The sequence below is a fragment of the Rissa tridactyla genome, chromosome 6 (assembly GCF_028500815.1).
Source record: "Rissa tridactyla isolate bRisTri1 chromosome 6, bRisTri1.patW.cur.20221130, whole genome shotgun sequence".
In the NCBI taxonomy this organism is placed as follows: domain Eukaryota; kingdom Metazoa; phylum Chordata; class Aves; order Charadriiformes; family Laridae; genus Rissa; species Rissa tridactyla.
This window is the reverse complement of record NC_071471.1, coordinates 70311544-70326184: the sequence shown is the minus strand read 5'-3', so window position 1 is coordinate 70326184 and position 14641 is coordinate 70311544. Positions and strand designations below refer to the sequence as shown.

The following is a 14641-nucleotide window of genomic DNA, read 5'->3' as shown; positions in this document are numbered from 1 at the left end:
TCCTTGGGGACTTTTCGTCATTGTCATGTGATGCGAGTTGTTGCTAGTTGTAGAGGTGATAGCAAGAAATGGCATTTCATACCTCTCACAGAAAGAGCAGTTAGGGGAGAGAAGTGACAGGTGAGGGGGACAGGTGGGACTGGGGAGTAGGAGTCCCCATCTGGTCTTCTTGTAGCCCTCTACAACTCCCTGAAAGGAGGGTGTAGAGAGGTGGGGGTTGGCCTCTTCTCCCAGGTGAATAATGACAGGACCAGAGGAAATGGTCTGAAGTTGCAGCAGGGGAGGTTTAGATTAGATATTAGGAAGAATGACTTTACTGAAAGAGTGGTCAGGCACTGGAACAGCCTGCCCAGGGAGGGGGTTGAGTCACCAGCCCTAGAGGTATTTAAGAAAAGTCTAGAAGTGGCACTTCAGGGCATGCTCTGAAGGGCAGAGACTGTAGGTTGTTGGCGGTTTTGGGGGTTTTTTGTTTTGTTTTGTTTTGGGTTTTTGGGGGTTTTTTTTGGGTTTTTTGTGTGTGTGCATATGGTTGGACTCGATGATCTCAAAGGTCCTTTTCCAACCATGAAGATTCTATGATTCTTCTCAGCAGCTTCTCAGCAGCTTCAGGTGTGGACTTGCCACTTGACTGATGAAGCCCTCAGCAGTGAGCTAGCTGGGAAAGTACGCTCGTCTGCCCCGCAGCTGTATGCAAGGCTGCTAAATCAATGCATCTGAACTCTGTGATTTCCTAATTCAAGTTGATTAGGTTGGTTTATTACCCTAGTGGTAAACAGTCTCGATATCCGGCGAGTAAAATGCTTCTCTCTGAGAAGCTCCCTCGCAGCTCCCTCCCAATAGCACCTCTGTAAGTATTACCTAGGCGCAAGATGTTAAACAAATTACTTTTGTTTTTCTTTTATCCGTTTTGTTTTGTTTTGTTTTTTGATTGCCATCTGGCTGTTACTTAATTCAGTTGACTAAAGAGAAAGATTCACTTGATTGAATGACATTCTCTTTACATTTTTGGTTTTAAATCTGTGGCTGTTTGAAGCCATGTTATTCTACTGAAAAGTTAATCAATTGAAAACATTAAACAACTAGATGGGTCGCCTGGGGGAAGCAGGAGATAAAATCTTTGATGCCCTCAGCGCTGGGAGACACGTATGTGTTTTTTGCTCCCTGGGGAATGAGACTGGGTGCAGGAAGGCCGGGCACAGTCCCCATCTCGGGGCTTTTGCCATGCTTTGCTTTGGAGAGTACCAATTTCTGTTGGTACATCTGTGCCATCTGTTACGGTATGATGGAGTCTGCCTTACATCAGATACATAATGGGTTTTTATAGTAAGAGCTAAATAAGCGTAAGTAAACAAAGCATAAAACATGAATTATATTTTAAAGAGTGGATAAAATTCATTCACCGTTTCAATTATCCCGGTTAATTTTCTTGGGTTCCGATCCCTCAGGGCGGCGCTGCCCCGCGGTGGTGGTGGCTCTGTGCCAGCACCAGCAAGCCCTCCCAGCAGGCAGTGGCCCAGGCCAGGAGTTTGTCATGTATCACAGAAGAAGTGGCAAACATCTCCCCCTTTCTTTGCTCACCTTTGGGAGTTCCCTAAACCACTCTGTAAATACTTTACGAAACAAAAAATTGAAAGGTTAAACCTCTTTCTCCTTAAATTATAATTAAAGAGTAATCTTTATTCTTGTTTAATGAGTAATAAAAGCATAATATTGAAATATATTCATTAATTATTCAAGTAAATTACTATTTCCCTCTTTTAGCGGTTGGTCATTAAAGATAAATTTGTCTAAAGAGAATCTTTAGTTTCCGTAACTCCTCTGCCTTCCTGCAGCCATGTATAATTTTCTGTTTGTAAGATCTTAATATTTTTATAATGACAGAGGTGTCACATGTCTGTTATTTAAGCATAATTGTAATTAATTTTGGAAATCCTAGGTCCCCCTTAAAACACAACTGCGTAGGCGGCAGTTCAGAGGGCTGCGTAGGAGCGGACTGAGCATATTTAATTTGCTCCGAGTCCTGACAATTGGTATTTTAGGACTTCTGCTGGTCGACGCTGTTGTGCTGAAGGATTAGTACCATTAATAAGCCCCAGAGTGGGGGATCTTTGTTTCCTACAGGTGCTCCCAAACTTTTCCAGTTGCAACCCCTCTGGCAGAAGAGACAAGGGCGTCCCCCTCGTGCTCGCCAAGGGCACTGGCTGCCCGTGTCCTTCTGGTGTCCCCGCTGATGTCACCGGGGTTGCAGCCTTCTCCTTCCCTTCTGCCTGCCCCCAAAGCTGGAAGGAAGAGAAGTTATCATTTGTTGTCATCATTATTCTGTATTCCCTGGAAAAAACATTTTAGCATTTAATGTGGGCTTTTAAAGCCAGGAAGGACTTTGCCTCATGTTTTAGAAAACAAAAGTAAAACGAAATGAAAATGCCGCTGTAGTCCAGGTAGGGGATGCAAGCACAGTTCCATTTTCTGAGATGGGAAGTGGACATCAAAATCGCAGTGACCTGAGGATGACGTTTCACATTGTAACCTGGGGTAAGGGATGCTGTGGGCACAAGCAGCAGTTTCACCGCCTGCTCTGTCGCTGTGCGTGGCCCGTCTGTGCCCCCATATTTCAGTTGGGTCTATCAGGAGCTGCTTTTTAATTATTTATTATTTTTTTTTAGATTAGGATTCCCTCTTTGAGTTTTTGTCAGACCCAATGACTGACCCAGCTCGTCAAACAGTGTTGGGATGGGGTGGGATGAGCTGGTGCGGGGGAGGCGAGAGGGAGGGTGGGAGACAGGGAGGAGAACAGCATCTCCTCCCTTGGCACCAGCCTCTCATTTTTATGGGTGTAATGAGACCGTACCCTTCCCAACGAGAGCTCCCAGGCTGCTCTGGTACCGCACCCATGCACAGAGGTCACCAAAGCTGCCTGCCAGCCAAAACAGGCTGAGCAAAGGAGACATGGCGGGGTTCATCCCTGACTACATATTTCAAAGCCAGCTTTTCAAGTGGAGAGAGCCTGGGATTTATGCAGGGCACAGTGGTGGAGTCTCCGTCTCTGGAGACATTCCAAACCCGCCTGGACGCGTTCCTGTGCCACCTGCTCTGGGTGACCCTGCTCTGGCAGGGGGTTGGACTGGATGATCTCCAGAGGTCCCTTCCAACCCCTGCCAGTCTGTGATTCTGTACCCAGAAAAGGAAAAATACCCACAGGTGTGTCTGTATGTCCAACCACAGAAAGTCCTGGATGCCACCTCCATCTCTGGCTATACTATATACTGGCTATATCGTGAGTCCGTCGTGGTCCAGGAGCATCTGACTGTGACACCAAAGCTGTGGAGAGGGCAGTCCCACAGCCCAGGGTGCACTGCATCAGCCCTGCATCACCATCTTCTGGTGGCAGTAACTTCTTCATTTCAAGACGCTAATGCTCAGTGTATACCCATTTGTTATAGTGCCAGCATAGTTCCCCGTCTTACAAAGCTTTTCGCCTTCTCAAATTGCAAAATGCCTATCCTCTAGAGACAGCAGTTATAAGTCCTTTCATATTTGTTTTGCTAGACTGAAGGACCAACGCTCCTCTCATCCCTCATAACAGTCTCCGTTCCACGCTGCATCTGTTCTCTCTGCTCCTCTTTTAGTTTGGCTTCTTGAACGTGGATGACCAGAAGCAATAATCAAGATGAGCTGTGGATGTACCTGTACGTCCCTAAAATACCTTGGATTTTAAAATCACATCTGAATTTTAAAACACCATTTAAAATCCTATTTGTCTTTTAGTTTCTTGGACACATAGTGCAGATTACAGACTGACTCTGTGGAACCAATTAAGATACCCAAGGTCTTCTCCACAAGCGTCTGTCACAGCGACTTACAAAGGCCAAAACATGTTAGACTCAGCCACCATTAGAAGTCAAGGGAACTGGGCACCAAACACTTCTGTGCATGCCGGACAGTTGGTCTGCCACGTCCCCATAGCCACGGGTATTTTATTTGGTACTAGAACTAATGGTTCTTCTCTTCTCCCTGCTAGTTTTAAGAAATCTCAACCAGACGCAGCCCGCCTGCAGGTTTCTTGTTCTCGGGAAGCCGGCTGCTCTTTCACAGCAACACACATTGAAACAACATTTGCAATTAAGGACCCAGGAGAGTAAAATGATGACCTGGAAACTTGCTTAAGTATACAGCATCGTATTGACGGCACCTCTAGGCTTCAGGGTGTGATCTTGTGGTTGCTTTTTTCAGTCTGATAGTTTCCTCCTTTCTCTTTTTTTTTGCTCTTCCCTGATGTCTTTGGGATTTGAGGAGGTAGAGGTCTTTATGGCTCTGAGGTTCATAGGGCTCATTGCCAGCACACCCTCAGACATTTTCCAGTGGTCTTTTTTGTAAGAGCAGGTTGGCTGATGAAGTTTAATTTCCACTGACCCCGACACAGTGACCCCAAGGATGGATTATGAGCACATTTGTGGCTGGGCAAGAGCAGATCGTCTCCGTGCAACCCCGAGGTGCTCGCAGAGCGGGTCGCTGCAGCACACTTGCCACAAGCGCTGACGATAAAATTAGTTATCTGATTAGTTTTCCGCCGCCGGAGGACATTCCCGGCTCAGTTTCCCATGTGCAAGGGCAGGTGGCACAGGAGGGGAGAGCCGGGACTGTCCCTGTGGGTGCCAGCCTGCTTTTATGCCGGTGTAAATGGGGGTTAAACTGCAGCTGGAGGTGTTGCCCTCTGCACTTGCAATGATACCTCTCTGCAACAAGCTCGTTACATGCGCTTCGCTCGGGACTTGCAGCTTTAATTTCAATAAAATAATTCTCACCCAGAAAAAAGAGCGGTGACCTTCAGAGGTTTTTCTCCACCTGAGATTATTCCCTCAGACTAAAGCATCTTTCTTGATAACACGAAATTATTAGCTCGCACGGTTTTCCAATGTTTTGACAGTGTTGTTACAACTTTAGTTTCTTGTAGGAGAAAGAAATAACTGGCATTTCACATCATTTCCATATAAATACCAACATCTGTGCGGTTTCCGTTTACCTTCTCAGCCTCAAAAACCCCAAGTTGTTTACCATTTTTAATTGTAATTCACGGGCAGGATTTTACGAAATGCTAAAAGTAATCTTGGAAAAATGAAAATGTTTATCCTGCAGAAGATTTTATCGTCACAAGAGCACTTTGAAGGCAGAGAACCTGCAACTCTCACGCTAGCCTTTGTGCTGTGTAATGCGTACTGCGAAATTTCAAGAGTGCTAATTAGTCCAAGATAGACTACTCGGCTGTTGCCTATGTCGAACAAATTAGAGATCCCACTGTGACGAACTGAATAGAAACAATGTTCAAATAACTGGATTTAAATCTCGAAAACCGTAATGTAATTACTTCAGTGACAGGACTACCAGCTGTTTATAGGCCTTTAAATCTGCATAATGAACAGCCTTGTGATCTTAGTGTACACAAGCACTCTTAGAGGTTTAAAAAAATTTTCTCAGGCACATATGTTTTTTTCATACCTTCCATTTTCCTTTCCTTTGAGAGGGCGGTGGTTCATTGGAAACGGCAATATAAGTTGAACGTTACCATTCAACCCCCACCGCGGTGCCTGCTGTGTTTCGCTGGATTTGCATCCAAATCCTGTATCTTTACTAATATTTTGGAAACAAGTTTATACCTCCTCAGCCGTGCTTCTAAACCTTTCCAACATGCTTTATTGTAACTGCAAAAGCCTGGAGGGCGAGGATGGCTGTTTGCTTGTTTGTGTTTTCAAGGGGTTGGTTTCTGGAGAAGCTCTACGCCAAGGAGGTTTTTATTTGGACTGTAGAGAGAGGAGAAGACAGCAACCTGGGAATTTGCAATAAATGGGCAGCTGGCAAATCCTGCAGCCGCTAACATGCATCCTCATGGTCTTCGGATGCCATTGGTGGTTGATGAGATGTTTGCAGCCACCAGCCCATCTCTGTTCATGTATGGCTTCGGTTGTGCGGTTTCTCCCGTTCCTTTTCCCCATCAAAACTCATAGTGAGCAGTAGTGCCACTGGTCCTGTTGGCACCTGGCCTCTTGCTTAAGGCTGACGGCGCTGAATAAAGCCCAAGCTGCAGTCGGGTAATTGAATTAGGAAGAGGAATGACCTATTCTTATGGTATTATTATTCATCACATTGAGTAGAGCGGTGCCTATGAGTCAGCTAAGCCCAGCAGCACGTTGCAGGTCACTGGCAGTGGGTGACAGGGTCCCTCAGGAGCCCGATGCTCGGACTCACTGTGACGACAGGGGAGGAGGTGATGCAGTGGACAGGGTGACCGGCATGTCCCCTTCGTGCCATCATCCTTGCCAAGGGGGGAGATAGCCAGCCTCTATGCAGGGAAGGTGGCAATAAATTGGAAAATCTTCAAATATGAAGAGTTTTGTGTGGATGACGACAGCATTGAAACAACGTGCTTTATAATGGATGACTCATGAAGTTCTGTCAGTTTGCTGGGGGATAATTTCATTGGGGTCTTGAAGCAGCCTAATAGAAAAACGAGCTTTTTAATCTAGGAGTTACAGGTCTGATTTCACCCACGATTAGAAATTGCAACTAAAGAACCCAGGACTAAGAAGCTGGTACAAATTTTACCAAAGATTAAATTAATCATTTGATGAATTTACCAAGATCTGTCGTACCTTCTCCATTAATTGTTATTTTTTGAAAGAAATTTTATGCTTCTCAAGACTACGTGCTGTAATCAAACAAGAATTATTTTGGAAGGCCAGGGGAGATGCTAATTAAATTTTTTTTCTGGATTAAATCCACGAATGTTCAAGTATCATTTGGGCAGAAGGGTCTCAAATCTCCTGCATCATGCCCAAAATTAATTTAGTATGAAAATGTTTTCATAAACCTGTAAACTTTACAGCTTTTTTTGGAGATATTAGTCATGTTTTCCGTTGTTAAGACTGAAATATTAAGGAGGACCAGAAGTCTCAATAACCACAGTGTGGGACAGACCATGAACCCCCTTCCTGTGGATCCTCTTGGGTGAAGGACCACCTTTGAGCTTCAGCCCGTCTCTGAGATAAGCAGAAGGTCCAGGCAGTCTTAACATCAGACCTTTAACTAGTGGGTTATTGCAGTTTTTATAAATAATACCAAAACCTCATCTATTGACTTCAGCTGAAGTAATTCATTGCATGAAGTCATTGCCATACGACGTGCAAAACTTCGGGCAGCACCCTTGGGTGTAGGCACTAGTTTATATTCTCTGGATGAATTCCCAGTCAAGTGCTATGGGCATGTTACCCCGAATGCCACCTTGACATTTATCTTGGATTCAAGGCTAACTTATTTTTTAGGGGACTGTTGATTCAAAAAAAGCAGTGTTTCAAAAAGTCTTTTATATCTTAGGACTTCTCTGGGTGAAGGGGCTTTTGGTGAATTATTTTTCCAGTTCAGTAAAAAAGCAGTTTAATTAGCAAACCACCGCTATCAGTGCTTTGCTTTTCAGGGGCTGGCAACACATCCTCAAAGGCACGTTTTAGCTCCTAACAAACCTGGAGAATTTGCATTCACGTTCGGAGAAAATGTGTGCATATTCTGATGGGCAGAGTTTAGCCTTTGATAAATTTTGCCAGTTTTTTTTCTTTTTTAAGTGTTTCAGTGATTTAGTGGTAAATAGGAAGTCGGGGGACGGTTCCAACACAACCATTTTATCTGTTCTCTGTCTAAACATTTACTAAGTTCTCGAGCAGGAAAGTTACTCATCCTGTCTGAGGTGGAGTTTAGCTTTAGTTAAAATATATCACAGTGATGACCCATTTACTTTTGTTTACAACCTGCTGAAGTGGCTTCTTTCCCCACTGTGGAGATGTCAGACCATGGTTGCACACTGTGTCGGTGTAAATACCAGAAGCTCGGTAGTTTCACAAGGTTTGAATAAAACACCAATGAAGTGTTTCACGCCTATCTGTCTATACTTTTTTTAGCTGCCATGCATCACGGGAAATGCTGAATGTCTGCTTTGAAATCTCTTCTTTTCTAGCCTTCACAATAGTTTTCTCCAAATGTAATACAGGGCTATGAAATTTGATAAGGAACTTTGATAAAATGCAATTTAGAAGACTATCAGCCTGGGGAATTGTCCACCTTCTGCTCCACTTTGATCTTCGCTTGGTAGGAAAGAATGTTAATTCAGGTCCTCATGATGTGTTTGGCAGGTTATTATAGCTCTGAACGTGTGCTGCTCTTCCACTTTGAAATATGCTTTCCTCTTGGTATTGAACATGAGCAAGTGTTTAAATGCACATATGATTTATATTTTTTCATTTACACCAATTTATACTTATTTTTCAGATAATTATTGAATTCTAATCCTAAAATCCATCAAGGATTAGCCTTATTTCTGCTTGATGCTTGCATAGGATTTTTTTTTTCTTTTACATAGTGACCTGAGAGTGAGCCGAGAGATACTACATGAATCTTTACCCCTAAGTGTTAACCTTTTGACTCCGAGCTGCTTCACAAAGGGCATTTTTATAACCAAGGGAGATTTATTTTCTCTTGGAGGATTTTCCCCAGAGCCTTCCCTTTCAAAGCCACCGGCACAGCCACATACATAGTTTCAGGCAGACTCATGGGCAGTGATGGGTCTGATGCCCTTCAAGACCATCAGGAGAGGATTATTCCGGAGGAGCAGCCGTACGCTCCGGCACTCGCACAGCTCTCGGCCTCTGCGGTACTTCCCAGCACTCGAACACAGAGGCCAGCCTGTCTTAGTGACTCCTAGAAAAAATACAGATTAGCTTGTCACACTGTTTACAAGACAGGTCGCAGGCCTGCAGATCCCCGGCTGGGACCCGGCATGTCCTGGTGGCTATTCACAGAGGTCTGGGAATGTTAATGTCCCATTAACAGCTTTTATTTAGGGAAAAGGAGGGGAGGGGGGATCCCTAAACCAATTAGTTTTATTCCAGAAATCCTACATCTGAGAATTCCTGGAATAAAAATTCATGCATTTGAGCAGATGTCTCTCGCGGTGTGTAGGAAATCATATAGAACGCGGGCTCCGTGCTGTCTGATTGTCTCGCATCTTGGGAGAGGTCCGCCGTGGCCTGCTGCTGGAGGTTTTGGTGCGGGTAGTCCAGGTTTCTTCTGGGGGGTTATTTCCAGTGCCCTCAGCTGCTTTTCTGTGCCCAAGGACGTGGGTACACACAAGGAACTGGTTGTCACGCCAGGGATCACGTACTGAGGACCGTATTGTGACACAGACTAGAAAAGCGCCTGAATTTGCTGTGCAGCATGAAGCACCTCTGGTTTTGTTTTAGCACTGCAGAGAACCTATAGTGATGGTTTTTTAGGTTTTCAGCCTGATCCCATGCTATTCTCCGGGTTAGAGGACGTGCCTTGCGGGAAGGGATGCATCCTGCGACCCTGAGCTGTCAGGACCAGGCGTGCAACCTCCAGCAGCAAGGGACCACGCTGCGGCTGCTCTGAACCGCGCTGGGATCCACGCCACTCCCAGATCATCGATGACCCCAGACCCCCATCCTTCGCTGGGACCATCCAGGTCACAGGCAATCTGCTCCCTTAAGTTTCAGGGTTATTTGAACAGCAATAGCGTCCGAGTGCTTTCAAGTTAACGAACACGTAAATGAACATAAGAGCACTAATAAATAAAAGGCAAATTATATTTTCCTAGCAAATTGAGCATGTTGCTTGTGTGTACTGAAGATTTAATAAGCATGATTAAGCGTTAGACAGCCGCCGAGTGGTGAAAAGTTAGTCCTCAGGCAGAGGAGGCTTCGTGGCCTCCCCCCCTTTCTCAATTAGTGTTTTGAAAACTCTACCAGTTCAGAACGGGACCTGCTGCAAAGCTCCCTTTGATTTCTACATCCAGATACAACAGTGATCTTAAAGGACATGTAGCGTTTTCCTGGGAAACACGGTAATCTGAGGACGACTTTGCCTCTGGGTGTAGACCCATTAAGTTGCTTGAGGCTGTTTGGTTGCTGAGACGTCTCCCATTTGGCGTCCTAAACAGCGGGGAAGGAATACTGGTGGGGAAGGGATCTTTTTTGGGTAGTGGACACTGTGTCTGCTCGGGGCCAGTGTCTGCACTGGGCAGTTCTGGAACTAATTATTCTCTGTATTTACTTCTCTGCCTTGATTATTGTATTTTGTCTCTTCAGTGAGGTGGCAGAAAGGGGTCAACGTGGTGCCTGCTGTGATATATATTATGTCTCCTAAACTTCCTTGGAAAATGGAAGTGCTAAAAAGCTTGCACATATACTTATCTTATACATATGTTCTGCAAAGATACTGGCAAATAGCTTTGATATTCAGGTTACTGTGACTACACAGGGCATCATACCCCTGTCCCCAGTGCTCCGGGGAAACGGCCTGGACCTGGCTGGGCGTAGGCAACGCTCTGGTCGTCCTTGTGTTGAGAGACCACAACATAAAACCATTTTTTCCCTACACCTGAACTGAGAAGCTCAAGTTATAACCATCCACGTTGCCTGCGTGCACCAGGGCAGCAGCTCGTGCCCTACAGGGATGTTCCTTCCCCCTCTGGATGATCCCGCTGGACGGAGGGGGGACCCTGCCCCATCTCCCCACTTTTTCTTTCATCGTCCTGGTGTTAATCTAAATAACGTAGTTGTGCGGGCATCAGTCCTCCCTCCTCTCCTGATAAAGGTGTTTAGAGACAGTCTCCTTCATCAAGGACCAGTTCTGATTACGTATTTACTGGCTTCCCACCTTGTACGAGCAACATCCCTTCCCATTCAGAAACCGTATTTGCAAGGAAGGTGTTAAAATTACCTATTGCTGAGACCCGTCAACTGCTAAGATTGGTAATTATTTTGCCGCATCCAGGGAAATGCCGATTGGAATTATCGCAGGTATCTTCATATTTGATCGGGAAAGAGTAATGCAATTTTCCTCCTCCTGACGCTCGACATAACTACTCACAGCCCTGAAAGACAGGAGTAAATTGAATCGGAAATGATCGTACCAGGCCAGGTGCCTAACACACATCAGCTGAGGATGCGGCCAGTGTGTGTGGGTGCAACTGCCTGTATGTGGGGAAAACAGGTCGCTCGGTACAGTGGTAGTCTTTACTGGTTCTTGATCTGAATAAAGGGTGTACACAGCTGCATCTGACAATGACAAAAGTCATATGCATTTAAAATAAACGAACTCTGCAACGAAGCTTTTTGTTATGGGTCTTCTCCATCCTTGCCTTTCTGCAGGGCAGCCTCAGGAACCAATTCGGCTCTGGATGAAGTTGTTAAATGTCCTTTCATTGACCTATGGAGATTTGGATCCGGCCTTAAGTCATCATGGAACGTGACATTTAAAATTTCAGTAAACGCAGATTCCTCCAATATTAACTTTTTTTTTTCCCTCTGCTAGATAACCTCTTCAAACCAAAGGAAAGATTCATTCCAGAGAAGGAGATGCATATGAGATCAAAAAGGTACAAATCGCTTCGCTTTAGAGTTCGCTGCGAATCACTGCCATCTCACGCCTAAGGCAGCGTATTTCCACATCATCTCCATACACTGGATGGCTGTTCTGTCAGCGCCGCGTACCACGCTTCGGTGCAATGCTCACGTTGTTCTTCCACTGCATCAGTTTGATGCATTTGGGGCAGCTCTGCCCTTTCAGCATCCTTTTTCCAGCAGTTTCAGATGGCGTGGGGTACCATGGTGTGAGAACAAAGTCCCAGAGTGGTACCTCATGCTGGACCTTTGAAAATACAAGCAGTACAGTCACTTTGGGGTTTTTTATTCATCCCGATTATGGCATGTAGTGTGGGAATTGCAGCAAACTCTTAGAAATGCGGGGTGTGACCTTTAACTGCATTGCACTTCACGCCACCGTTTACAGCGAGGAAAGCTGCAAATGGCTTTCCGTGCAGAATTCACCCCGCTTTTAAGAGCGCTCAAGGTGCATCCCATTTCTCTTCTCCAAAATACAATCTCCTGGCTGAGTGCGAGCCAAACCAGGCTGCTTCGAGAACTCGGTATTGCAAAATAGTAGGAGGAAAAATCGGGACTAACAGGCATTGCATGTGAAGGACTGCTGCAAAAGAAGGTCCTCCTTTCTTTTCAAACCCCTAGGAATTTTATCATTGATTTCAGTGGAAAAAGATCTGACCAGAAGTCACCTTTTGAGGGCAACTCCTGTTATTTTTCCAAAGGGCAGATTATGTTCTCCTTGGTAAAAAGAATTTCTAACGGCGGTGAGAAAAAATGTTAACAGCCTACAGTCTTTTAATGATGATTAGAGAATTTTAGAATATTTTTACATATTCTATATATTTTAGAAAAATACTTGAAAATAATTTCTTGGTATTAATTTCGTGACACAAATATATATATAAAAAAAAGTGTACAGGCCAGATTCTGGTTTGAATTATGTTGCTATAAATTGAAACCAACTCCACAGAGCTCATGAGAAGCTACTCCAGAATTCCACTGCTGCATTGAGATAACCCGATCCCGCCTCTTTCTTTACTTTTTAGTCCAAAATTAAAGTGTTTTTCAACAAGTTAGATTTTATATAAAAACATTATTGTTAATAATTTGTAATTCCCGTGCCATAAATTTCATTCAAGTACTTAGAGATGCCTATTAATGACAAGTATTGCATTGAAGGCAAACGTTTCCTATAGGAAACCTAAATTATTTGCGAGTGCCAGGGATGACGTGTGAAGTTAACTTTCTAAATTCATTCCAGGATTTATGACAATTTACCAGAAGTAAAAAAGAAACAAGAAGAAAAACAGAAACGGATCATCATCCAGAGTAACAGACTGCGTGTTGAGATCTTTAAAAAGGTAAGGATTTATTGCAAATGCCAAGAATAATTTCATAACCCTTCTTTACCTGTGAATGGGGTCCGTAGAGGCAGCACCTGCCTCGTGGGAAAAGGAGCAAAGGATTTTTTAAAATCTTGTCCTTGGGGTTGGGCACTTCCTTAAACTTGAATTAACAGCTGAGCCTTGTGTTGGAATAAGAACCCTAGACTTTTGGTTTTTAAAAACGAGTAGTAAGTTAGTTGTGGTAGAAAACTGCATTAGCACAGCTAATCCGGGGGCGGATCTGAGGCATTCCCAGATAATTCAGCTCCATGATACACACAAGTACCAGTTTTTCATTGTTTAAGGGCTCTGTTCCTCCATCTAATTACTCCCTTCCTGTCCGAGATGGAAAAGCTTTCAGTGCCTTTTTTTTTTTTTTTCCAAGCAATGTAGCCAGTAGATTTGAAGTCCGAGAATGTTAATACCATCTCACCTACAGTGTCATTGCAGATTTCTACACTTTTATCCTCCTCATGTATTTTAACGGTATCTTAAGGCTGGTTTGCTTTGTTTTATTTTCCCAGCAATTACTGGACCAGCTCCTTCAAAGAAACACGGAATGACAAAGGATTCTCTTGCCCACCATCCTAACTGGATCTTGAATGCCTTTGACTGCTATATTAGCCATAAAATTTACTGTTATCTCAATTACTTGGAGGTACTTTTCTTATCTTTGGCTCTTTATATAAAGAAAGATCATATATATTTCAAATGAAATTTTAGGGCAACTTTTGAGTCATCAAAAACAGTCTAAAAGGGACGCAGCTGTTTCAGAGCATCACCTTTTGGTCAGTTTACCCAGAGGAAATAATTTTAAGAATTTTTAATGCAAATACTGAATTACAGTGGTATTATTTATCTTAGTCTTTTAAAAAGTATACATCTCTGTAGCAGTAGAACTGGGTTTATAAGATCTGGAAAACTTATTTCTCTGAAGTATTCTATTAATTGATTTCCTGTGAGTTAAATCCTTGAAGTAAAGAAAAATGAATATCATTATTTGTTATGTTTAGAAACTAGCTGAAATAGCATTACCACGTAATCATAGCAGCAGCAGTTTCACATTAATACTTAACATACCAAAAGGGACCAATATTTTAGCTCTCTGAAGAACTCTATTCCTGTTTATATAGTGAATCTACATAGCAAGCTTACCTGTTAAAGAGCAATATTTAAAAATTTGATTATAACGCTGTTTTTCGTGTTTTTCATTGCGATATATATTTTACTCCACTTCTGTGAGCATTAAGCATTTATAGAAACGGCATATTAAGAAGTGGTGCCAAGACGTATGTTTGCATCAAAACTGCAGAACTAAAACCATCTGTAATGCTTCCTCCAAAAATATTTAAATCTTTATTTGTACATTTTGGAAGTAAAAACAACCAGCTTACAAACCAATGGAGTTTATTTATGGAATAAAATATGAATATAATATTGATCCAACTGCTGTGTTTTTATTTGGTACTGTTAAATATAACACCATTATTGAAACTGCTGGAGAAGTCATGCCTTTGTACGCCACAAATCCGACGGTAAAAAAATATTGCCTATAAAAATCCTCGCAAGTGTTAACCTCCGTTGCACCAACACTCCATTGAGTGTGTTTCAATGAGGCTGGAATTTGGCCTTTGATATCTGGGCTTTATTTTTCTAATCTAGCCTGAGATGTAAGGTCATTTTTTTTGGAAAAGGGATGTTTGTGAGCCGGGCTTTGGCCACTGAGATAGCCTCCAGCTGTGTGACCTGCGCTGGACACAAGGAACCTAGTTATATTTTGTGCTCTGACTGTCTCTGTTAGATTACTTTGCCTCT

At 43.5% G+C, this 14641-nt stretch overlaps 1 protein-coding gene across 1 annotated transcript in view; it reads left to right on the top strand.

Moving 5' to 3' along the window:
* The window catches only part of C6H10orf90 (chromosome 6 C10orf90 homolog), a 70118-nt gene extending 55879 nt beyond the window's left edge, over positions 1-14239 (top strand). Inside the window, exons 7-9 of the mRNA XM_054206752.1 lie at positions 11374-11437; positions 12703-12802; positions 13351-14239. Of these exons, the coding sequence (XP_054062727.1) occupies positions 11374-11437; positions 12703-12802; positions 13351-13389 (203 nt within the window). The 3' untranslated portion in view covers positions 13390-14239. The remainder of the gene's footprint in view (positions 1-11373; positions 11438-12702; positions 12803-13350) is intronic.
* Positions 14240-14641: the final 402 nt, after the last annotated feature.